The 27,099-nt window shown below is 39.5% G+C and overlaps 1 protein-coding gene across 1 annotated transcript in view; it reads right to left on the minus strand.

Annotated features, from left to right (window-relative positions):
• The window catches only part of adam19a (ADAM metallopeptidase domain 19a), a 197,767-nt gene that overhangs the window by 103,950 nt on the left and 66,718 nt on the right, over window positions 1–27,099 (minus strand). The window contains exon 3 of the mRNA XM_044341231.1: window positions 9,679–9,755. Within this exon, the coding sequence (XP_044197166.1) occupies window positions 9,679–9,755 (77 nt within the window). The remainder of the gene's footprint in view (window positions 1–9,678; window positions 9,756–27,099) is intronic.

The raw sequence follows: 27,099 nt of genomic DNA on the forward strand, positions 1-27,099 counted from the left end.
TGCACATTCAAATACATTCAAGGTCATTTTCATAGGAAACAATTTAATTGTTGGGAATGTATTAGCATGCTCCACCAAGTGCACGGAATAAACACAGAAAACTGATCTAAAAAAAAAAAACCTCACAGAGAAACACTTTGAAAGATAGAATAAATCACACTGCTGTATTTATGTGTGCTTTGTTATCATTCAAATCTTAAAGGTTTCAAATGAAAGTTTTGGATCTAAGAAGCTTCTCACTCTGTACTTGTGTGCTGTGGCCTGAAGAGGACGTGGAGAAGGTGTGTGAAGTGTGATTCGCTCCGGCCATCAGTCATCCTGGACTTAAGGCGTGAAACGAAATGAGAGATGGCAACAAAGCCCTGCAGGACTAAGCCTTGGTCGTGGTCTGTCTCAGACATTCACTTTCAGAAGGTCACATTTTGACAGATGAGGCTACGCTGGCTTTAGGGATACAAACACAATGGTGAACAAGACTGTACTGTACACGCATCAGTTGTTAAAGTGTGTGTGTGTGTGTGTGTATAGAAATGTGGAGCAAATAAATAATGTTTCAAGGCTGCACAGCTGCTCTAACTACATCCTCAGCACATGCCAAACAGGAAACATTACAGAGTCTGATCTGTCAAGCTGAGTCTGCCAGACCTGCTCATCACCCAAACTCCACCACCTGTTCTCCGTCTTTCTCCGACTCGCTCTGTTTTACATCGACTTCCCCCTCCTCCAGATTCTTCTCCTTCCTTGACCTCCAGGACAAACTTTCACTGAAGGTTTATTCTGTTTCCTGTGAGTGTCTCTAACCCTCTGCAGCGTCTCCGTCTTTCCCACACTCCGATGAGCCTTTGAAGGACAATTCATTTCCTGGTACCGACTCACACGTCATCCCCCTTCTCTCCCTTCTTCCCTTCATCCCCTCATCCTGCCAGTTGAAGCGGCTCCAAATCGGACTGGTTTTTCTTCGGATTTTCCTTCTCTAAAATAAAAAAGGAGGCGGGTGCGGCTGGCTCTGAGCTGCCAGTCATCGTCTCCTACTGACATCCCGAGCAGGATTAGAGCAGATTAACAGAACAAAGCTCATTATTGATTTTAATCACTATTAAAGTGGAGACACTGTGGGGCTGCAGCCAAGTTCAAACAAACTAGTTCCTCGGGAAAAATCGATGAAGGAACTGGGATAATAAAAGCTGTTGCCAGGAGAGTGCTTAAAACACGCCGTTCCTTCTAAAGTTGTCTTTGTAAAGTCAGACTCTCATAGGACCAGAGTCCTAATTAACACCTTGTCGGGTCCGCCGCCTGAAGTGCGGCAATACATTTAGCTCAACTCGACAGATTTGCAAGGGTCCTCCTCATCATTATGTACAATGGAAGCCCGTTTCATTACGTATCATCCCAGGGTGGCAGTGTAATCAAGGCTTTCATTAACATAAAGAGGGCTTACACTTCATCTAGTAACCCTCAACAGAAAATTTGCAATTAAAATTAAATGTGGTCTTTAAGTGCAATGCCAACATACTGAGCAGTGTGTGTGGGAGATACTGAGGCCAGTAGATAACGCTGCTGAGCACCTCCAGCCAGTGCAAACTAATTGAATGATATGGCCAATTGTTTTGATGCTATTAATATTTTATATATGATGATTAACCTGCTGACACTTTTTTTAATAACATACATACTGCTTCATTCTTTTTCAATGCTTGTACAAGTTCAATATGCACACAGGAATTATGCACCTTTATAAACAGTCTCACCTGTAACATTACTGGAAATGATTTTCTTACTTTGTAATGTAAAAAAAAAAGCTTTTCTTGATTTAAGAAATTGAAACTGTGACAGTTCAATTTTCTAAAAAGAATATTTTTCCTTTTATAATATATAGAGTATTTCTTTCCCTAGAAGGCAGTTTTCATTTTCTCTGTGTGGCAGTGACTTCTGCTGTTGAGATTGTTTCCTACTGGATGAAGAAACTGTACTAATTTCCATAAAATAGTTACTGGTGGGAAAATATCTCTTGCATTTTAGGATGGGTTTACAATTTTTCCAAGTGTGTCAGGTGTCCATATGAACAGTGAAAGAGGTTTTCCTAACCATAACCCTAACCCAGGATGTGGAAGCAGAGGGAAACAGCCTGGCTCTGTCCTAAGTTGAAAAAATACACCAACCAACACTTCTGAAGCTCAATAATTAACATCTTGTTTTTAATCAATACACAAACGGAAATGCAAAAAAAAAAAGAAAAAATTTTTTAGGAGGGGTAATGCGCTATTTCTTGGTAGATAACAGTCAGGTGCTCTCTGATCACATCTTGCAACCTACAAGATATCGTTCCAGCACATAATTCCCCATAAAACCACAAATTATCTTCTTTATGTTTCAGTGGTTCAAGTTTATTTGTCAAAAGTCCCTTTTGATGCTGTCACTTTCATAACTTTTTGGATGCATTTTCATGCCAACCTAACTGTACTGCATACTAACTATCATGTATATACCGTATGTGTTTTTGCAGTTAAACATTGATTTCTGATATACTTCTTGTTTTGTTACAAACAGGAAATTATGCAACATGTGCGCAACAGATGTCAATCAAACAGAAAGCTGCTAACAATTAAACTGCACAGAGACACCTAATTTGGACCATTAACACTCATTCTTGACCTCTGGATCAGTGTGTGGCAAAACTTGACAAGCTTACAAACTTTTTCTGAACTTTCAACCACATCTCACAGCCTTCACCAGCAAATGGAACGGTTTACCATCTACCCCCATATAGGACTAACTGTTATCACATGAACATACCACTCTTAGATAAGGTAATGGCACCTGAGCTGGCTTCATTTGCTGATGATGACCATGGAAGGCAAATGAAAACTCTCCACAAATCTCACCAAAACGTCCATTTAGTAGCTTTCAATCATATACAAGATGGGGATGGAAACATCTACAATCCCAAGCCAACTGTACTTCAAATTTCCTTTTTTTTCTGAGCACTTCAAGGACTTCTTGTCCATTTTAGTTAAATGGTTGCAGTTTAAAATTTTTCTTGGTCATGGAAATAGTGGAAAGAAAAATGTTTTTCTAAAGATTGAAGCCTTATTTAATACTTATTTTTTAGTAGTAGTATGGTATATATTTCACCATCTTTTATTTCCAGACATATTTTGTTATTATTCTCCAGCTGTATATTTGTCTCTATATATTTTGGGTAACTTTTATGTGGTCTATAAAATTCATATTATAATATATGACTAACTTTACTGGCAATGTCACCTCCTGTGTGATTTGTGCTATTGGAGGCCCTGCTGAGGAGTGTGCCTGTCAATAGAGTGCTAAAACAGCCCAAAAACATTTAGTGTAGACCTTACTCTGTGTAAAGATGTAGAGGCACCAATCATACTGGTTTTATTCAATTTTATCAAGATATGCAAGCTCCCACTTTATTCTATTGTTATAAATATTGTTTTATGTTATTTTCACATTTTGTGCAGCACATTTTGTATTGTTATGTGTATGTTCATGTTCACTGTTGGAATTCAATTTCATTCATTATAAAATATGAAAATCGCAGCTGGTGGGTGGAAAATTGTCACTTTTAAGACATTGCTGATCAAAATGAGTCAATATTAAACTGTAACTGTACAATCAAGATGCAATTTATTTTATGTTAGGGATTTATTGAGATGTGAGAAAAGCAATGAATGTAATGGCACACAAGGCATGTGCTCAGTCAGTTGGCCAGATGTTCTGCTGAGGAGATGAGTGAGTGTTAAAGCCCGGTCCTTTGAAGTTGCTTTACTGATGTTATTTTATTTTATTCTGAGGTGAGAATAAACCCCCAGCTCCTGTACATTATGTAGTAACTCTACTAGTGCACATACTTAGTAGGGATGTACATAGGGTCCAGTATTTGTATTTGTATCTGTATTTGTTGAGGCAGCAAAATTATTTGTATTTGTATTTGTATTTGAATACAAGTGGAAAGAGGTTTATAAATCCTGTTTTTGTTTTCATTACGCTTTTAATTTTAGAAAATTAAATAAGTGTTCATGAAGTGTTGGAAGCACTTCACTTGTGTCTGTAGCTCAGCTTTATCTCTGGGGAACACCCTCAACTCCAGGAGTAATATCCAAATTAGGAAATGTGCGTCATGTAGCAGGTGGATGTGACTCCCCTCGTTGAGACCTACTGATAGACGTAACAGTGGAGCAGAGGAGAGACACTGAGATAGTGATGTAACCGACGTGTGCACTGGTATTTAACATGGTTTTCTTCCTGAAAACAAATAATTTGTATGAAACAAATATTAGTAAAAATTTCACTATTTGTGCTTTGCTGAATAACGTAATAACGTATTTCGGGCACACCCCTTATACTTAGAACCTGCTTATAATGAATATGAAGTAAAGACCTGGGACACAGTTAAGATATTTCCTGCATGCATGAATGTGATTTTTGTGGTGTCTTGCTCATTACACCAGTTGGAGTTCCGACACTTCAGTGACCTTATACCCTCATGTGGGTTTGAGTTGATAATAGCCAGACGTGGCTAACAGTGCTGTCAGATGCCCTGAGGCCCTGCTCTGCACACTCCAACAACACAAACAGACTAACAAACAAGTCAGCGTCATGATAAGCCAAACATGTGATTCACAATCTGCCAGCACACACTGTGTCATCTGTCTGTTGTGGGCTTTCCAGCCAGCACAGGCATGTCCAGCCTTATGTCAGCTGGCATTCCAGGACCCACCACACACACACACACACACACACACACACACACACACACACACACACACACACACACACACAAACAGCCTTCCTCACTCTCACTCTCAATCTATTCTCAGGATCTGTCTGTAGGTCAGCTCCCCTCGAGCATTCCCGACTCATTCTCATTCCATCCCTCTCTCTCTCTCTCTCCTCCTCACTCATGTCTGTTTAAACTGCTTCAAGTGGACGAGTCACAGTTTTAAAACCAGTCCGTCAGACTTCAGATATCAGCAAGTCACTTACATCCAGCTCCAGTATGTCTGCTGCTGCACCCCTAACCACAACAACACATAAACACACTCATTTCATTTCCTTTGCCTATTTTATTTCATAACTTCAAATAAAAATAAAGAGAGAAGAAGAGAGGAAGGTTGAGAGGTATCCGATAATTACTATCCAGTCAGTTTCACAGAACTAACACCTTCATCGTGTTTTAGAAAATGGAAAAGCACTTGATCGGAGCAAATTACAGGAGCACTACTTTTAACATTTCTCATTAGAATGAAAAGCCCTTCACATTATTAGAAAGCCAAAGATTTTTTGATATGTCGTTATGACAGGATATTATTCCTCCTACTTGATACTTTGTTGTGATAATGACCTACTTTTCTTTTTATATCAAGAATGTGATAAGATCATTTTACTACTACAACATGCTTTATCTTTATAACCACATATATAAGGTGATGTTTTGTTGCTATACATCATTATAATAACATACTTAACATAAAGAGATGCTTTGTGTTGAGAACCAGATCATTTTACTGTTATAAACAAGATATTTCTTGCTTCTAACAAGATGATTTGTTGGTATAAAGAGTTATTTTTTATAATTATGAAAACATTTTTTCACAATAACTTGTTGGGATAATAATAATAATGATGTAATTATATAAAATAGTAATTTGTTGGGATTTCTAGATACTTTAATAATCATAAGATGTTTTTTTTTCTCTGTATAAAAAACTCATTTTACCAAGACACTTGTGATAATGAGACACATTAATCATTATAAGTAGATTTTTTGCAGTCAATAAAAGGATGCTTTATTAGGTTATAATCATCATAACAAGATATTTATTCTTTTGGTAATGTGGCAATAAAGAGATCATTATAATGAGATATTTTTCTCCTACTAATGACTTTATTCATTATAACAAGTTATATTTTCTACTTGTAATAAGATACTGTGTGGTAATAATTAGGTGTTTTTGTCATTATAAGAAGATATTTTCCCTCATACATGTATTAGTTGAGATAATGAGGTACAATAAAGAGATACTTTTATCATAATGACATATTTTTTCTCCTTGTAACAAGACATTATGTTTCAAGTAACATGATAGTTTTAATGACATAACAAAATGTTTTCATTGTAATGAGATTATGATAATAATATTATTTTACTTTGTTGTGATTCCAAGACATATTTATCATTATAACACAACATTTTTTGCAGCTAATAAGAAGGTGCTTTGTTATTTTTACACTTACAACAAGATTTTTTTTCTCCTTGTAATTTTTCCTAATACTGAAGTGCTTTGTTGTTGATGCTGTATTCAATATAATGCAAGGTGTTCTTGTAACAAACTACAACAAACTGTTGTACTAATGTTATACTTTTATTATTATACAGATTTTTTTCACCCTGTACAGACATGCTCTGTTGTGATAATGAGAGACAAGATATATTTTCTCCTTCTTTCATAAGTCTAATAGTAATGATCCTGGCCTTCAAACCCCCTGCTTCTTCCTGGCCATCTTCCAGTCATGTCCCAGTGGATAGACGGAGACAGCCCAGTAGATAAAATAAACTCAGCTTCCAGTAATATTCCCAGTAACTCCTCCTTCGTTAGAGAGACTGCTTCCCCAGATTGTGTCCCTCTCTCTGACCTACATTCGCTGGTCCAGACCAAACTTCTGTGTTTCACTGGGACTCAACCATTAGTTTAAAATAAACACAGACTGTGCCAAGTGGCTGTCCTGTATTATACACTGTGACTGCCTGTCCCAGACTCAGTGTACCGTCACCAGTCAGCTCTCAGCTCTTCTCTATCTCATTCATCACTGCCTGTTGGTTCCATACATGCCACCGACGTCTCAGGACTTTTTGTTTTTTCTGCGTAAGCGTCTGTGTCAGTTCCTCCATTTGTCTCCTCTTTCTCCAAGTCATCAATCTGTTTCCAAGCAACCGAAATCCTGTGCATCCAGTATGTGTACACAGCCTTTGACTGAAATACCGAAATCCTCTATGAGCCACCCCATTGAAGCATCTTGTACTCGCTCAGCTCTTTTGATGACACGCACCTGCGGCTCAACGCTTCCCACATTCCTTCACAACAAACCAACAATCATTGTGCCAAAACCGCAGTTCCTCTTTGAACGTGCCATGTGTTCGGTGTAACATTACACACACAGATTGTAGCAGACAGCGATGAGGCGTACGTGGCTCTTTGAAATGTACGTTAATACTGTGCATCCTGGTTCTTCAACTGGCAGCGTGATCTCACCTGCAGATCTTATATTCATAGTGTATTTATTTATTATTATCATATTTTTAGCAGCAGGCAAACAAAATGAAAAAAAACAAGAAACTACTTTACTACATCAGTTCCTTGTATGCTGCAAAAAAAAATCAGCATCAAGTGATTTGTGTCTATAATTATAAGCTTAAATCAATTTTTTTTTCTTAGATTATCCTAGATTAACTTAGATGATCATAAATGTAGATTTATGATCATCTAAGTTTGTATTGCAGTGGCTAGTGACAGACAAAATCAAGCCATAAACCTTAAAATTAAATCAAGCTTGCAAAGTCATTTTTGTATTTCAGACTTTATTAGATTTTCTAACATGTTTCAGAATCATCTAAAACAAGCTGAGCTTTACTTACTCAGTGGTTGCATCACAGCTGTGCAACTATTATATTTAGCCGATGTTAAGTTTGCTAAGAGGCTACGATGTTCTTCATCCATAAGGCCTTAGAATAATTAGACAGAACTACAGCATCATGCAATAATATAGTATTTATGTATGTTATTTTTATTATATTTTGAATTCTAGTGATGCAGTCTCATGCAGAGACTTGAAAGTGATCGATTTTAAAAAGAAGGGTGAAAATTGAAGCAGCAGAGGCTAAGATATCCTGACTTTTAGTTCCTAGAATGGGTCGAGCCCCCAAAAACATTGGATCATACGTTTCCCATAATGCAATAGCAATCAACAGAAACTTGGTTTAGACCCTACTTGCATTGTCAACACCCCCACTTTGTAAAACAGCCTTTCTGTTTAAACTTGTTGTCTCCAGGCCTGAGCTAAGATAAGCTTGATGACATCATCGGGGGTTATTTTCTTCCTGTGTATTCAGAGCTCAAGGCGCATTTCAGATGTGGCGCGATTACATACAAAGTCAAACAGGAAAAACAGGATTAAGATGCGAAGATGTCAGATGACTTGGGCGAAAAATTCGTAGCCCGGGGGCTTCATGAGTCTGCTTCATAAATGTACAGAGCTGAGAGGAAAATGAGACACTGGATGGAGATTACAAAAATAACTGGTGTTTCAGAGGCTGAGCTGACAAATCAGTGCGTCCATTGCTAGCGACAGTAGGTATGTTGGCTGTTTGGGGCAAAAAAAAAAAACACAGGATGTACAAAACTGTCAAATTTGCACAAATGACATGAGGTGACAATTTGCAGGAGGAATGATTATGGCAAGAAAATCCTGTTTCAATGTCCATTAGGGCTCCTCACACTGTTGATTTGAAATATTGTAAAGCTGTCCTTTAAAGAGGGGTACATTCACGTCCCTTCAGGGGTCCTTTAGTGGTCTTTAGGAATCGTCTGATTGTTTTCTGCATACTTGTGTATAAAAATGCAGTTTTCTACTACTCTAGGGAGAGGTGAAAAGCAAAAAAAAATGAAAATAATAACCATTAAAGTCCTCTCAGCTCCATTTAATAAAATCCTCACGTCTGCAGTCTAATGAGGACCTATTTGTTAGGTTAGGAATCCCTGCTCTGATGAACAGCGGGGAGGTGTTCAGACATGTTCTCTCCACCTCCCCAGCTTTATGAGCATGTTAAGTGGTGCACCTCGGGAGTCTCGGCACGTCTTAGGCTAACATCAGAGGGAGCTCCCCTTGATGTTATCACAGGAACATCATAACCTCTGCTGGCCTTGAACCCTGTTCCACGTGCCCTCTGTGGAGCTCGCTGCTCATTCTGATTAGCCTCGCTTCTCTTTGTTGCCCTGAGGTGTGTCACTTCCACATTCTCTGCTCCCCATTCAAAGCAGCAAATATCTAGCTGAAGCTATGATTCAAGAGCGCATGGTATATTCTCTTGAGGTAAATATGACAGGGTTGAAACCATGACCCCCGAACATTTGTCATGAAATTATGTAAGTAGCTTGTGAGTATGTGAGCCCGAACCTTGGAGCTTAAGCAGCAAATGCTGTTTGCACATCCATATCCTACACCCATCCCTTCAATCTTTTATAAGCTCTCAAACATTTAGTAACCTTGAGCTTCTGTCCTAAAGTAAAGACAGAGGTGAGAGAGAAGACACGCAGCTTTTTCCATACAGTTGTATGCAGTCTGGGCACCTCTTGATAAATAACATTTTGGTGATTTTTTTAATTGAAAAAGATGTAAACACAACCTCTCTAGGATATGGAACATTTTCAGTCACAATATTTTCAACAAACATTAATGCATAGCTTCTTTATGTCATAAAAAATAAAAACATTCATTGTGACGTGTGCAAACGTTGAGCACCCTAAGAGTTATTGAGTCTCAGATTCTTTTAACAAGGTCTCAAACCTTAATCAGCTCATCTCTGGCTCAGGTAGAAGACAGAGAGCATATTCAAGTTGTGAAGGCAGTAGAGATGGAACAAGAGAAAGGAATACTCACTGATTACGTTCTACTTGTAGCACCAGTTGGAGGTCATTGGATGAGAGCACGATTTCCCCTCTGACTGGGTACTCGTCCTGTCGGATTAAGGGGAGAGATGGGGTCAGGTCATCACAGTAGAAGAACTCACCAGGGAGACTTTACTTAAAGTGCATTTTCAAAGCATCAAAGTGTATTTACAACACATTTAGACTGACTGTTCACCCAGCAGGTAACACAGACAGCAAGTTGCCCGAAGGCAGTTAATTTGAAGGTGAGTGGCCACTGAACCTGATTGGGGAATAAATATATTTGACATTTGATGTATTTCCTAAAAATCTATTTCAGAATACTTTTCTGAGACGGAAATACAATAAGGCATGGATTAGAAAGTCATGTTCAAACTGTACTCTGATTAGAGCTGCAATTAAGTAAAAATGTTACAAAATGCCATTACAATTTCTCAGAGTCTGTGTGTCTGAAATAGCTTGTTTTGTCCAACCAAAAGTACAAAAAAACCCAAAGATGTTCAATTTGATCAACCATATAAAATAGAGAAAAGTAGCAAATCCTCATTAAGAAGCCTGAGCCAGAGAATATTTGGCATTTTTACTTGAAAAATGACATTTTTTCAACAATAGTTACCAATGTATGTTCTGTTTATCGACTGATTGATTCATCAACAATTTGTCACAGCTAATTCAGATGAACTAATGCAATGCACATGTATTTTAAAGCACATAATGGCCAAAAATACAAATTTTAACTATATGCATGTTCCATGAAGGTAACAACAATGGTACAACTAGTGATAAGAAACAAAGAAAAAAGCCTTTATGAAGCATATTAGCCAGTCACTCTTTTCCCTTCTTTAATAACTGACAAAGAAATGGTTCAGTTCCCAATCTCCACTTATGAATATGTCAAAACATTTTGGTTTAGCTGAACTTCATTCAGCAGTAAATCAACTTCACTGTCTGTGATGTTCGTCCTCTTTATCTTTTTCAAGTCGTCCTACATTAAGGCTACTAGGCGTTTTTAAAGGGTTGTTGTTGACCACATAGAGTGTTTTGGGAGCGTCTCTTTATGTAAATGACCATGTTTGTGCACGAGCCAGGGTGATTTCACACCTCGCAATTTCTGTTCAAGAATACCCATGACTTAAGGGAAGCAATAGCTTGTACAAGACGAGGTCTTTAATGCCTTAGTATGCTTCAAACAAAGTGCTCATCGAATCGCCCAAAATCCTCTGAATCCCCCTTTCCAACAGCAGGATCGACTAAATCCTGACAACCTTCGTAACTTTTCGGAACAGACGGTCCAACAACCCACTTTACACAGAGATTGAGCAGATGTGTGACAGTGTGAAACTAGGCAGGGTAAGGACCAAAGAAAAAAACCTTTATGAAGCATATTAGACAGTCCCGATAGTGGCCCCTATTGACTATCCCCTGTCAAAGGTCTTGAACTTCTCCAGATTGACCGACCTCCACGTCTTGAAGTAATGATGGACTGTCATTTCTCTTTACTTGGTTAAGCGGTTGTTGCTATAATATGGATTACTACAGTAGTGGAAAAGGCCTATTTGCTGTATACCAACACTACTTTAGCAAAACACAACTGGTGGTCTCAAGAAGAAGGCAAAAAATTCCACCACTTTTGGTTTGTTTAACACTTTTTGTTTACTACATACTTCCATGTGTGTTATTTTATTGTTTGTATGTCTTCAGTATTGTTCTACAATGTAGAAAATTGACAAAAAATAAAGAAAAACTCTAGAATGAGTTGGTATGTCTCTTGACTGGTACTGTATCTGTGATTAGATAATATCAGTCGGGCTCAAGAAAAAACCAGGGTAGAAATAAATCCAGCACTTAACATTCTAACCCTAATCAAGTCTGATGGGGTAAATTGTATTTTATATTAGAATGTTGCCAATAAACCAAACCACCATTTTTTCCCCATGTTTTTTCTTTCTTTTTTTTTTAAAGGGGGGGCAGGTGATGCTTTGACTTGTGGTTTTTAAACACAAAGTTCTGCACTTGAGGTTAGTTACTGACTGAGCAGCTGAATCTGTAGTTTGTTCTGAGGGTCCCACTAGGGGATTTAAGTGTCCCTAGGAGCCTTCAAATCATTGGGGTATTTCCTCTGGGGTATATCAATATGATGTGCAAAATTTATGGCAGTCAGATTTGAATAGTTCTTGTGCAGAAGTATAAATGTTGACCTGATGGTGCAAAAGGAAACACCAGGGGGTCACCAAAATCATTACACATCATCCTCTGGGGACCATGAATATCCTCAGCAGATTGGTAAACTGCCCAGCAGCTGTCAGGATGTCTTACTGTGGATCAAAGTGGACCATCTGACTGACAGTCCCAACTATTAACCAAGTTTATTCCGGTGTCAAACACACATTTACAAATTCATTTATGTGGCTGAAACTGTAGGACCACAAAAGAAACAAACCAGATGCACATTTTCGATTGTTTCATAATACATACGATGAAAAATGCAAATGGAAAACTAAATATTGATGTTTTGTTTTCTTCAGTTTCTAGATCTAGATTGACTGTTACCACATGTTTACAATATGGAGATACATTTAATTATAACTTGTCCATCTGGTTTTAGTAATGAGAAACACTTGAGCTCATTTCTTATTTCCAAAAATAAAACTCAAACTCATTTCTCTCACTATTGGCAAGAAAATGTGCAGAGGAAACTCCCTCTTTGGAAACTGCATCAAGGGGAAAAACACTCAATCTTTTTCTTTCTACTACTGAGGACAAAACAGTTTACAGATGCAAAGAGAAGCATTTAGTGACTGAATGTTTAAATGTTGCCATCAATTCATTTTACCCCATAGGTGAGCTGTATACAGGAGCATACGGCAATGCAAGAACAGCCCAACCTTGACATCAGTTGAGAACATCAGAAATTTACATACAAGCTCATTTCTCATCCAGTGAGCACTTAACTGTGCAGCAGAAAATAACTCCTCCTGGCAAAGACACAATCTAGGTATTATCAATATTTGCATTCACACTCAATGCAGTTGTAACTGATATGATAGTAGCAGATGAAAACACAACACTCCTACCCATGCCTATCAGACATAGTAATGGCTGTTATGTAATAGAGACAAGTATCATCGACTAGAGGAAATCATACTTGAACGATGAAATTCTACTGAATCCTGTGTTTTTTGTGCTGCTTGCTACAGATCCTACGAAAGTTGTGAAATCCCTCTAGCAAAAGAAAAACATCCTCTATAGATTCCACTTGTACATAAAGTAAGTAAAACATTTTGTGTCTATGCAAAGAAAAGAAATTGTGCACTTCAAACTATCGGCAAATAAATGATACATCCCCAGGTGAAACTAGTCCTGTGCAAATGGAGTGTAAGACTTGAACAAAATGATCTGTGTCGCATTCAGTGTTTCCACTGTCAGGGGTTTGCTTTAAGGAAGACTGCAGCACCACGGCAGACAAGAGTCTGAAAACACCATAAACTCTTTACAAGCACCCGTGAAATCATTACACTTGTCTCAACAGAGAAAATCCTCCGCCAAAAAAGAAGGAGAGTGCAACTGTGTGTCTGTCAGAATGATCTGAAGTGACACTGCATGCCTGCTAGTCCTACAACAGTATCAAAGAGACAGTTTCCTAAGCTGTATACTGTCATAACTTGCTAGCAGCTGGGAGTCAGGGTGGTGTGTTCAATGCCACTACTAGCATGTGGTTGCTGTCCCAGGGCAACAACCACTCTGTGTGTTCTGTCAGTCACTGTCTTGTCAGATTTAATTCCCGCCACAATACATACTTGACCTAACTAATGTTGCAAATTACATATAAAATAATGCAACATTTTCAGATGAGTTGCTTTTTAAATGCAATGTTCCTGCCCTGATATTAAAAGTCTCGATATATTGAGACAAGGAGACGACTTCTTTCAAAGTGACATTTTGTTCTTTTAAATTTACATTGACTTCCTGCTATTGTTCCATAATTCCTCTGCATTACAGAGCACCTGCTGCTCTATACAGCTCCTATACCGACACTATTTTCCCTTCTTGAATGAATGACAAAGAAGCTGTTCTGACAACAAAGAAACAGGAAAAACACAAAGAAATGGTTCTGTTCCCAATCTCCACTTATGAATATGTCAAAACATTTTGGTTTAGCTGAACTTCATTCAGCAGTAAATCTGGATATTGTCTGTGATGTTCGTCCTCTTTATCTTTTTCAAGTCGTCCTACATTAAGGCTACTAGGCGCTTCTTAAAGAGATGTTGTTGACCACATAGAGTGTTTTGGGAGCGTCTCTTTATCGAAATGACCATGTTTGTGCACAAGTCAGGGCGATTTCACGCCTCACAATTTCTGACTAGTTCTATTCAAGAATAACCATGACTTAAAGGAAGCAATGGCTTGAACAAGGTCTTTAATGCTTCAAACAAAGTGCTCATCAGATCGCCTAAAAGCCTCTGAATCCCCCCTTTTCCAACAGCAGGATCGACTAAATCCTGACAATCTTCGTAACTTCTCGGAACAGACGGTCCAACAACCCACTTTACACGGCGATTGAGCAGATGTGTGACAGTGTGAAACTCGAAAGGGTTTTGAACTGCTCTCTCAAGCTCTCTTCAAACGACTAATTCTAACTTTTTGGAGCGTGTAAAGCCACGAACGCTTACGAGAAGAGACCGTCTGAAAGTGTGCACCTCATCTCTATTTGTACTAGTCATTACGTCAAGACACACACAAGACAGAGAATTCTTGGAGAGGGATCAGAGAGGCAGTGGGATGCAGCCAGGAGACGGCTATGACTGCCTTTCAGATGTGTGACACCTTTGCTATGCTGTACGACCTAGTTTGTTTGAAGCATACTGAGGCCTTGAGGCAAAGGTTAGCCTGCTACGTAAATTCACTTTAGGGGTTAAAAGGGGTGGAGAAAAAAAACAGCTTTTCATTGAATTCATCATCTGCATGATTTCCTACTAGTTCAAAACATCAAATGACTGGTTACTTTGCCTTGTGGAAAAGCATCTCCATTTCCCCTTTTCCACTTCACTGCCTCTCTTCATATCTTCAGGCTTACATCTCAGGGTCAATTCTTCAAAATGATTGGTTCGGAGGCTCTGCTTACTGAGTTTGTTGTGAGGTATCTGTGCATTTACTGATCAAACGGCTTCCGAAATCCTCACGTTCCCTGAGCCGCATGTGTCGTTCTTTTCACCGCAGCCGCTGGTGTTTGTGCTCTAAGTGATTCTAGCTTCCGCTTGTGATTTCTCAAGGTTACTGTTACACCTCTTTAATCTTCACCCTGCAAACCCCCACTGACTCGGAGAGCAAATAAATGTGTGGCATTAAGCTGAATCGGGTATACGCAAATTTAAACTGGTGACATGTTTGATTGTGTTTGGATGTCAGTCAATTTGGATTTTTGTTAGTATGCTGGTATCTTAGAAGGAGAGAGAGAGAGAGGATGAAAAATGGGATGAGGCTATTAAGAGGGACAGAGAGTTTAAAAAGTTAGAAAAGTCCCGTAGAGGAGGCGCTTGATGAAAAGAGACAGTTGGAGAGATGCTAACAGGCAGTGAAAGAGAAACAGAAGGAGAGACGACAAAGAAACAGGAAAAGACAAACCGATAGTGAGAAACAACAGTAAAGGGAAGAGAGGAAGCGAAGAAGACAATAGACAACACGAGAAAGAAAGGTGGAGGACGTTTGTTGAATCGGTCGTGCCGCTGGCTGATGCTTATCTGGTCCTGGCTATGTGGCTAGACATGGAGGGGGGGGATGAAGAGAGCGAGTCAGCCTCTAAACATCAGATGGAGCTCTGAGCCTCTCTGTGCTCTAGTGAAGCAGAGCTAATACTAACAGCATCCGTTAGCAGAGAGAACGTTTCTGCTCCGCGTGCACAAATGTGGTCCCGTGAACACTGGGTTGTGATGAGCGCACGCGAGTTGACTTTTGAGACTTTGGATGTGGGGATGAAATAGACTTCTCCTTTGATTGGTCACTTTGAATACTGACCATGACCTCTGATTGGCTGTCGCCTGAGAGAACAAAGGGAAACATAAATAATGATATTTAGCAGCTGATTCAGTTTTTTTTTTTTTACCATTTACACTTATGTAAAAGTGTTGAGACATCATAGCAAAAACCTTAATGCTGTTTAAACCCACTTTCAGATTCACAGATACTGTTCCGTGCGCTTACATCACGTGCACACGCCTGATTTTAATGTGTGTGGGTTTTGAGACTAATTAAACGCCATATAATACACACTGTGTCAGAGGAGAGCTTATTAGATGGATCAAAGCTTGTCTAATCTACATGCTAAGAATATGATGAGAGGACCCTGACAATCCCCCCCCAACCCCCCCCCCCCCCCCAACCCCCCCCACCCCGCCCCTCCCTTTTCCTCCTGAGAGGCAGTGATTATCATTCAGGGTTATGAACAGTAAACATACAAAGATGTGATGATGTATGCACTCTTCAGATCTTTGATGTGACTGGGTTGCCACAGTGACAATAACTATGCTCTATTAAGGCTCATCTCAACCATTACAAGATGCCAGACACCCCACATTTAGTGACAGTTAATGTGTGTTCATTTAATGTCACAAGATTGCACTTAAAAGCTGCAATTTTACACAATGGCTGCCCTAAAGTGGGACCACGAGACCAGGGATAATTCTGGTTTATTACAACTTGGGTCTTATCTTCATAGCTTTGCCTGTCATTTTTATCTGTTATGATTGTGCTGACCAAAATAATTCCCTGACATCTGGGAACATGGTGACACTTGAGGTCAATGAAAAACGTTTTTTTTTTTTTGGAGGTCGAACGGAGAGTGAGCTCACCTGAAATATCGATAATAATTGCTCATCGCACAGGAAACGTGTGAATGATTGTTTTACTATTCACCATCATTTTCTCTTCCAAATAAGCTTCATATTAGCTTCAGATAAACTTTTAAATACATTTTTGCACAGAAGGAGGACTGTAAGTGCATTATGAAGGGATCTTCTAATGGTCAGTATGAACAGGAGGAATGATTACAGCAGGTTTCACTGTTCATTTGGGCTCCTGACTGTTGTTTTAAGACCCTTGTGAACCCCTTAATTGCTCCTAGCAACCGTTACCACAAAATAATAATAATACAATTCAGTCTGACTATCGGTATGACACTTCACTATATTTCAGCCTTGCCTCCACATCTTTATTGCCAGGAGTAATAAAAGTCTGACAACGGTGTGTGGAAAACTCTCAGTCAATCAAGAGCATCCCAGATTTACTACACAGGACATGATCATGTGGATATTAAAGACTGAAACTTTCCCATCTGCCTTTAAGGGGTGATATGGGGTCTTCCTCTATGAATAGATTCCACAATAAAAGCAGTTTCTATTAGTTTCATCATTTTCGTTTGCAAAGATTTTTCTCCACTGACAATACCTGAAACCAGACCTGAATTTGGTTCATTTTCTATACCGTATTTTTTTATCGAACCAACAAAAAATTCAGAAAATTCAGTCCTAACCCTAACTCTGAAACACACTTGGGTGAGTTATTGTATTAACCTGTGTGTGGGAAAAGTTACATAAGTGCCATTTCTATTGAGAAAGCAAATGTTCAATCACATATCTGCAAACAAGTAAAACATATAGAGTAAATACATAAAAAAAAAAAAAGGGTTCCAGGATGAAGCTTCCCAGTTGCAGTGATGACTAACTGACTGTGGACCATTCACTTCTTCCTTCCTTTTTTTTGACTGTTTTTCTTATCGGAGTGAAACTAGGCCATGAAATCGTTGAAGGAGCCACAGTCGTCTCTGCTGCAATTTCTCCCGATCAGTCAAGCAGCGTGGAGAAGGGCCGGGAAAGGTGTGAGTGGATGGAGCTTTACAGGAAGAGGCAATCACGTCTGAGACCCGAGAGAGAGCTTGGAGAGAGAGGGAGAGGTCAGAGGAGGAACGGAGTGATGCTGAGGACGGCGGGAGAGGTTGTGAGTGGTGAGGTAGAGGACGACTGCTGCGGGTGGGTTGCTGAGGATGGAGTCGATTCGGCGCGGAGGAAAGGGTGCCCTGAATAACCGCTTCCTCTGGTACTGTGTGCGACTCGGCTAAATGATATGAAGAGCCCCTATAATTAATCTGTGTCAAATATGCGTCAAAGCTGCTAAAATTAAACAAGTCTTGTTCTGAGAGGCAAGAGGAGAGGAGCGTGGAGAGGTGGAGGCAGGGGGTGGATTGGGTACGGGCACATACAGCGAGGTACTTATTACTGTTCCTCTCAATCTCTCACTGAGCCAAAGTGGGGAGTCGACAGCTTCCAATGATCTGTACGGTTGATGGGAGAAAGGTATCAGTTTCTAACAGAATACTCATCACTGCCAATTTGGTGTCTTTGAATGTAACGTTGAATCATATTTAATTGACATTGAAAAACTGTGTATTGTATCATTACAAATTAATTTGCATAATTTTTGTATCAAATCTTGGCCCATATATACGTATCAAATCACCTGAGCCCGACCGATATATCAGTCAGCCCATATTGTCGGCCGATATTGGCCTATCACAGATATATATCAGTATCGGCAAATATGTTGTCTGATAAGTGCCGATATTTTTTTATTTTATTTTTTTAAGTTATAAAGGCAGCATTTTATGTATATTTGATCCTTTTCCTTAATTCAAATTTAATGTATACATATGTTTTTTTTGTTTTATGTGTTTTTTTTTATTTATAGTCATTTATAATGATTAAATTCCAAGTGAAGTTTAATGTTTCAGTGCACTGATATCATTTTATACAATAAAGTTTATTGTTAAATTGTAAAATGTCATGCCTCCATTACATATCTTTGTCACAAGTGTTTGATAATCACATTTGAGGGATCATTGTGTGTTTATGTATATATTCTGTATATATAAGATTATCGGCTGATATATCAATATGGGAATTTTTACTCCCAAATATCAGTATCGGCCCCAAAAATACAGTATTGGTCAGACTCTAATTGCTGCATGTCCCATCATACCCATCTCTCTCCCATGTTTCCTGTCTGCCACTTCACTACCCGCTATCCACTAAAGGCAAAAATGTCACACAAAAATATCACGCTCTCCTCACTGTATTAACATCAATGTATCACATCAGATTTGCAAGTCATATTATAACGTTTAAAAAGGCTTCGAGTAGCATCCTCGGACAAAAGTAGAAGTTCCGTGTTTGAGCAAGAGCAAAACAACTCATATTGGCTTCATTATGCAGGAAACAGCCATCGGATATTAGTTTCTATTATGAATCAACAGCTGTGGTTGCTCTGATCGCAGCCTGCTTGGAAGTGTGTTGATGTTTGTCAGGATCTTCTGGCTGTGATGCTAGCTCATGCTGTGACAGACATGGTATCCAGGCTAATCACATGCATCACAGTACCCGCATCCACTCTATGAATTCACATTGTAGAATTTCCCAAGAAACAAACAACAACAAAAACTAATGGCCTGCTTAATTGCTACCAAATACATCTTAAAAAAAATAATTCAGAAATGCATGTTATTGTGATGGCACAGCTGGATATTTGTGTCTAGCAAAAAGGGCCAAAAAACCAAGTTTTCTTATTAAAGCACTGGCAATGCAGTTTTTTCAGAGGGCTTTTTGTTTAGTTCCAATGCCAACAAGCACTGTGATTTTTCTTTGCAATTATTCCCAGCAAAAACTTATCATTAGCATTTGGAATGAATATTAATTTGGCCCATGCTGTAAAACAAATGACATCCCGGGCATTGCTAGCGTGTGCCACTTTCTGTCACGTAGATGGCATCCATGCAGGGGACCGAAGAGAAGAAGAAGAAGCAGCCAGAATCAGTGAGTGAAGAAAGGAGAGTTCAGGGACACGTCCCTGCGAGCTGCTCTGAAAGAGAATTCATCACTGATTAAATCCTCACAAAGCTATGATGGAATGATGATTAGAATACATTCCAATAAGAAAAACTCCACGCTGTTTCTTTTCTTTTTACAAGTCTATTCTCTGCCTCTGCTCTGACCGTGACCGTACATAACTGAAGTCCAGTCCACGGAACAAAAATTGCAGCAGGACATGACTGGCAGTGAGATTGCATCTGCACTGCTGGATAGACTGACTTATCTGCAGTACCTTCACTGTTGGACTGAACAATTTACAATCAAAGGTAATTCTTTCAGTAAGATGTGAAAGAGCTTTTGTGATGCTGCTCTCCTACAGGACAGCAATACAAGCCACCTGGGGAGGATACACAGTCACTTCACAAGGTCGACAGTATATTACAGTGCAGATGAAAAGAAATTGGCAAGTCCTCACAGCCTATATGGCAGGATTGCGACACACACACACACACACACACAAAAGAAAAACTTTCTTCAGTTGCTGCAGTGTTCTCAGGCACCCAGGAAGAACTCTCATTTACTTGAACATGCAAACTCTACACAGAAGCCCCCCAGCCAGCCAGTACCTGTAGGTATGACTGACTCATTAATCATGACTATACCTCTAAATGCACTGACTTGTTTAAGAACAAGATCAGAAAGCAGTTGCTCAGTATCTGGCAAAGTTTTCCTGGTCGTACCTTTCTAGAACAGGGAATAAATACTCAATCACATTAAGCGTTTACAGAAACCTGCAGTTTTGAATAGTGGCCCATGAATAAATTACAAAGGAATAGCCCAGAATGTAGAGTTTGAATAGAATACGATACAAAGTTAGCTGTTTGTTTGTTTTTCCATGTGGTAGAAGATTTGTAATAAAAGAGTTCACTCAGTTTAGAGGATCATCAAACCAGTTGGCACACATTCACCTCCTCACTCTTCCTCATCTGTTGCTAGAAAAATCTCACATTCAGGCAATAAACATATATCCATTTATGTTTTTTTGATGTTGTCGTTGTTGTAGAAACAGTAGCATTTTTAACCTTTAGTGCAGACAACAGGCAACAGCTCATTGTGTCACAGGTTTGGATGTCACCATTGGGATTATTTCCATCGTTGTTTCCTTCACCGCAAACTACCATCTTTCCACTATGGACAACCCAGTCTCTGGTACAATAAATACAGCATTTGCACCCAGCACTGCATGTTCAACAACCTTTGGGAATACACCTAATTCGATTCTGAAAATAGCGTATCAATAGCTTTCTTTTTTGATATACTAATCTGCCATCAGACACACAACCCACTACAAATGCCATGGCATTTAAATGACATCAGACACAGCTGGCAGCTAAGTGCGGATTCCGTCAAATAAAGAGCTGTTTCATTCATCATCACAACTAGGTTGGAATATCTCAGGCTTTAGAAGTCTTCAGCAACAAATCATTAAAAGGAAAATAGAAGTTTCATTGTAAAGTCAGCTTATCTCAGCAGTGTTGCATTCAAGTTCAAGCCTCAATCGTCAAAACAACTTGGACTTCAAAAACAGGGGAGTCCAAAGTATAATTTTATACAAAATAATTTCCATATAAATCAAATCCATTGGAGACAAAAAAGGCATGCTTTTTCCTTGCCTCCTCCCTTGGATATTCCACTCCGCCTGTGGCTCAGCACATAATATTTCACTGGGCAACTTCACAGCATGATACCTCTTTTAAGGAAAATGAAAATCCCTTTTTACACTACTAATGGCTGTGAATGTTGTGAGAAAACCATCCCACCTCCAAAGAAGCAACAAATATACCCAATTAGAGCTGAAAGAGCTGTCTGAGGACAAGGTAACCAGACAGTTTGAGCTTCTTGTCACCTACAACTTGTGACCAATCAGCAAACTGTTGTCACACAGTGTTTCAGGCCACAGAACTTCACACTTTCTGGAAGGACAAGATTGAGACACCACCACTTACAGAAGTGAACGGGAGTTGTGTATAATGTAGAAAAACATATATAAAAATCTGAGATAAATTGAATTATAATTGAAATTAATTCTGGCGAGACCACCTTCTCCTCTCTTCTATAAAGTGGCTTGTGTTTGTGCACTCAGCTACCTGAACGCCATGAAAAAAGAAGTTTCGCTGCACTCCTTAAGGGTAATTTATCAGCTAAGAAGTGAGTTGCTCCCCACTCATAGTGCTTAGCATCTTGCCTCACTCTTCAGCAGCATGAAATGTTTTTGGAAATGGACGTGGGTGGCTGGATGAATGCTGATATGAAAAATGGAGAGCTTCTCGTTTGCAACTTTGGTATTTTATCTTCGCTGAAAAGCTCCTGTGTTTACCTATTTAATATTCACCTGGAGCCAGGCACCATGAACACCGCTCTTCCAAAGCCATTTAAAAATAAAGAGGCTGTTAGGAAAACCAAGTGTGAGCAATTGACAGAGCGTTCTGATTTCAGAATAATATGAAAATATCTCTTCTGTCCTTTGGCCTGTTTACTTAATCCTGCACTACGACGGATAACATTTCACTACTCTCTGAACACATCTACTGATCAATAATGTGGCCTACTTACAGTCAACTGCATTAGCAGCTGCTACCAAAGCCCCCAAATAGATATGATTTCCATTTACTTATCAGCACTGGTCTTAAGTGAACTAGCAGCAGGCTTAAGGCAGTTAGGTTGGAAGGCTGATGCTGGATCATCTTTTGCTTTAACTGACTTAGTGCCAGCTACATTTGCTAATGGTTAGCTTAAAGTCATATTGCTTTTAATCAAAAGAACTCTACTGCAAAGAGAAAAACATATTGTTTAGTTAGAAAAGAACTACCAGTTTCAGGCATGTGATAATTGCAGTGGGGGGAAGGGAGGTCCAACCCAGTATTTTTCATTGACACAACATCAGATTCCCTCAAAAGCTGAAAGAGAGATATTTTGCTCCTCTCAACATTCAGTACGGATTTACAGAAAAACCTCCCGCGTCTTTGTTGTGTTCATGTCAACCAGCAACAGTGAACACGACAGCTGTGAGCGCGGCTCGTGAGCAGATGTGCCATTGTTTTGGGTCCGTTCTGTATTCTCCATGTGCCGTGCATGGATACATGGATACATTAGGGTAAATCATTCAGGGCTTCAACCCTGAATATTTTGAGTCTAGCTCAGAATAATTTTGGTCCTCAAAAACTGATTTTAATGTAACAGAATGGAATTTATACTTGAGGCGTCAGTGGGAGGGGGAGAAATACGCTGCAGCACATAATAGACGCATGCAGGCCATGGATGTATTAAGGATCCAGGCAGTAAAGTTGTTTTTACGATAGCGTTTCAGGCTTTTCTCCACATTTCAACACAGAGGTTGGTCCATAATAGAAATTTCAGAGAGCACAAAAACCACAATTTGTGGGGATTTAGTTCGCTGAGATGCACACACACACAGAGCTCTCCAAAACACAAATCAACTGTCAGTAGTTTGCCTCTTTTATTTCTCTCCATATTATGTACGTTATATTATATATGTCCATCAAAACAGGCATACAGCTAGGAATAAATGTGACTCAGGCATGTTAGATTAGTGTCTGAATCTTACCAATAATGTCATTCAGGTGTTACTGAATGTATCCAGGATTTTGCAGAAACATCAGTATTCCTACTGATGTCTCTGATTGTCAGATTCTTTGAGTTTATTAAACACCTGCGGCATCACACAGCCCCTACTGGCACAGCAGCAACTTCATAAACACGCCAACAGGATCGCTCAGATAATAAATGTTCAGTGTTCTTCTACACGTCTGTCAGATCAGCGAGTCAGCTTTTTACAAACAGATTCCAGGTTGATACAGTGGAATTGTTTGGCTTAAAGCAGCTCCTCTCAGGATGAATCTTCGCGGAGGTGAGCTTTTTAGTTTCATATACAAGTGCCAAACCCCCTCTGAACAACATTAGCATTCTGCATTTTGAGTTGTGCCTTCTGACCTGATGAAAGTGGGTCTAATATTCACTCTCCTTCCGGCTCTGTTTTCGTCTCTACTAACTCGGGAGAAAAATATCTGGCTTTCACTTTAGCTGTTTACTTTGTCTGCATTTGGTAGTGGCCAGGTAAAGTGTATGGGTTGGTTTGCTGGATTTTTTTTTTTTTTCCCTGAAACATCTTTCTGCTGCTGCTGGAAGAAGGTTTAGAGTGGTGAGAACATATAACCAAAACAAGGAGCTGAAAGAGGTTAAAAAGTGCAGTAGAGCTGCAGAGCTGCTCATGATTCTCTGTGAGTTCTATAGGTCTCAATCTAAAACTGAACGTGCATGAATTCATTGTCAAAGAAAGAGACCTGATCCAAAGGCACGCGAGAACAATCAGACCCAATCTGAACCGAGAAAGAGCCAAACAGAGAGAACAGCAACACTGGCACAACAGGATGTGCCACTAATTAATGAGTAATATGTTTTTTTATCCCAATCAATGATGATGCACCATACGATCACAGCTGATAGCAAGTCTGTTACCCACAATACAACAGGACTCCTGACTCAGTTAGACTGGATATAACTTGGGCCTGACTCATGTCCTGGGTTGGATTATTGAGTTTGTCACTGAGTGTGTAATTCCATGTTAAAATGGAGGATAAAGGACACAAACTCTTAGATTTGATACCGTCTGGCGTAGCAAAAGGTGCTTTAGTGAGGCAAAAGGAAAACAATTGCTATCAATCACTGTGAGCATGTCCTTACACCCCAAGGTAAATTCTTCTTCCTTGAGAAGTCAGAATTTTATAGCACAATTTATCTGTGCTTTATAATACAGAGCTGACCTACAGGATGTGGACGTAGCTCCATCCCCATAGGGTCAAAGTTTCAAGATAAGAGCTGCTGTATGAAATTTTTAAACGCTCTGAGGTGCTCTCTGCTAGCACTGAATATACCAAAAGAAAAAAAAAGCAGAGGTGGTGAATTTTAAAAAAGAAGAAAAAGATGAAAGGATACTGTGAGGGGGGGAAGCACATAAAACATTTTTAAAATGAGGGCTGGACGAGTGAAGATGGTATGGCTATCCATCCAGCCCTTACACCTACTGTCCCTCCATCTTCAGTTCACAGGTGAGCCTTTCCACTTTCATTTCTAAATGAGTAGCCGGAGGGCTGTAAAGAGGGATTCGGAGGGGAGCTGAAGCCCATTGGGGATTTGATCTAGCATGAGGTAATGAGCACTGGCCGGTTAAGGAGTCAGCTGAGCCCTTATCGGAGAGTGGCAGGCTCAATTCCCAGATGCTGACATTGTGGCATGTAGAGACGAGGAACCCAGCTCGCAGATTGCTTTTGGGGCCACGAGGAAGTCCATCTCCACCTCCATCCCAGTCACTTTGTACCACGTCCAGATGGATGGCACACACAACCCTCAGCTCTCTAATTGTACTTGACGTTCCAACAGGCACTGACCAGCAATTATAGCCTCCTACTTGTAAAGCATACTGAATGCACCCGCAAAACACACGTGGTAGACATAGACGAAGAGAGGATGCAAATAGATTTAGTTTTCTCACTGTCTCGCTGTGTCCCCTGCTGTAGGCCTGGATTCATACGGCTTCTTTTGACCCAGTGGAGTTGGATTAGTGCTACTGAAGGATGTCCTGTAATGTCATTTTTTGGCAGTGTGTGTGTTATTCCAGAGAACCTTTGGTAAGGCTTAAAGGAGCTCTGCAACTTCTCTCCAATTATTGCTTGTAGCCTGGATGGAAAAGGTAATGATCAGCATTATAGGAATCTGCAAAGACTGATCTAATTCAAAGAGGATTAAAATTAGAAGGTCATGATACAACGATAAATTCATGGGTTGAATTTTCCGTAGGAGGTACTTCCTTCCAAAGGTACGTTTTGTAACACTGTAGGCCTATTTTTTTCCCCTCATGAGTGTGTGAACTTAAAAAAAACATTTCTATTGTTTTTTAAAGCATGTAATTTAAAACCAATCTGTGACTTTAAGCTTTGAGGCTGTTTGAGGAGGTTCACATCCATATTGGACACTGTATTAAACAGTGTAGGACAGGAAGGTCTTTCAGGACAATGAAGTGAGATGATACTAAACATACCCCTTGCCTTCTTTTTCTATACAACCAGTTTGCAATTTGTTTAAAACCAGTCTGATCATCTGACGGATTCTTTGTTGCCGGGATTTCTAGCACAACTTCTACTTTCAAGGGAAATAGTCTTCAAGGGTCTTGATTTGAAGTCATAACCCTTGCGTTTCCTTCCCCATTGAATATATTTTTAGTTAGGCCAATTCTGAGAACTCAGTAGGTTGTAATAAACTGTAGTTCTCCTTTAAGGACTGAAGCATGTGTCTGGTTTTTTGCTATATGACCTCTCTTTCAGTCATACTGGGATCCATGGAGTACAATACACACCTACGCCTTCATACTTTCTGTGAGAGCGGTGCTTAAAAAGTTTACCTTGACACCTTGAAATTCAGTATGAATTCTGATTCTGAGAGGCCTTGCATGTAAACTCATCACGACTGGATACTGGAGGTCCCATCCAAGAATCGTTTTGCACAGAAGTAGCTGTCACTGCTCCATAAAAAGCCAGAGTTAAAGTCTTGGCTCTCTTTCATATCTGCACCCTCATCATTATTTTTGCCACAAATTCACTGGCAGGATTCATTGCACGTTAATGTGCAAATGAAACCATATGCACTGGTGTTTGTTAAATTATATCCTTTACTTAATTTTATTCTTCTGCATGAGCTTGCTGGGTATTTTTTTGTTCTTTTGAACATGTATGCACGTTCAGGAATGTGACCTGTTTGGACCAGCTTTGGCTAATAGCAAAATAATCTGATTTTACAATAATTTGGATCTAAGCATTAGTCTGCAGTGCGAATACACCCTAAAATGCTCAGAATACAGGACCTGATAAGACCATATGAGCAGACAGAGTTGTTTTTCTTTCTGAAAATGCTCTGAATTGCAGAGAAATGTTATCAGCTTTCCTATAGCCTCAGCCATGCTTGTCATTCTGTTCTACACTTAGGCTTCTGTGTCCTCATGATATAATCTGATTTGCTGTGGCACCTGGCGCAGACAATGGTTATTAAAGTCAATGTGGGCTTGAGTTGACTCCACTTAGTGGTTTGAAAAGCAACGTTTGGTTATGAATGGCCCTGGGGTCAAAACTAGACTCCTAATTCACTGAACACATAATAGTCATTTTGTTAACAGAAGCATCTGGAGTGATTTGCATTGAATGTCAATGGCCTTCCTTTCCTTGACACTGCTGACTAGTCATCAGGAGTTGAGCAGTGTTGACAGAAAAGATTTCTGTTTATCTGTTCAAGAAATATGAGGATAACATTTGTCATTGAGTTCCAAACAATATCCTACATATCAATGGAGTGAATGTACAACTGCTCCAACAACCCCAGTTCTGCTCGTCTACACTGGTTAGATGTGTTAGCCAACCGAAAGTTGACGACCAACAAGATATTTCGCTGTTTTCCAATTGTTTAGGCCTTTCTGTGAGGACAAATATCTCAAA

Source organism: Thunnus albacares, chromosome 22 (genome assembly GCF_914725855.1).
Source record: "Thunnus albacares chromosome 22, fThuAlb1.1, whole genome shotgun sequence".
Classification (NCBI taxonomy): Eukaryota; Metazoa; Chordata; class Actinopteri; order Scombriformes; family Scombridae; genus Thunnus; species Thunnus albacares.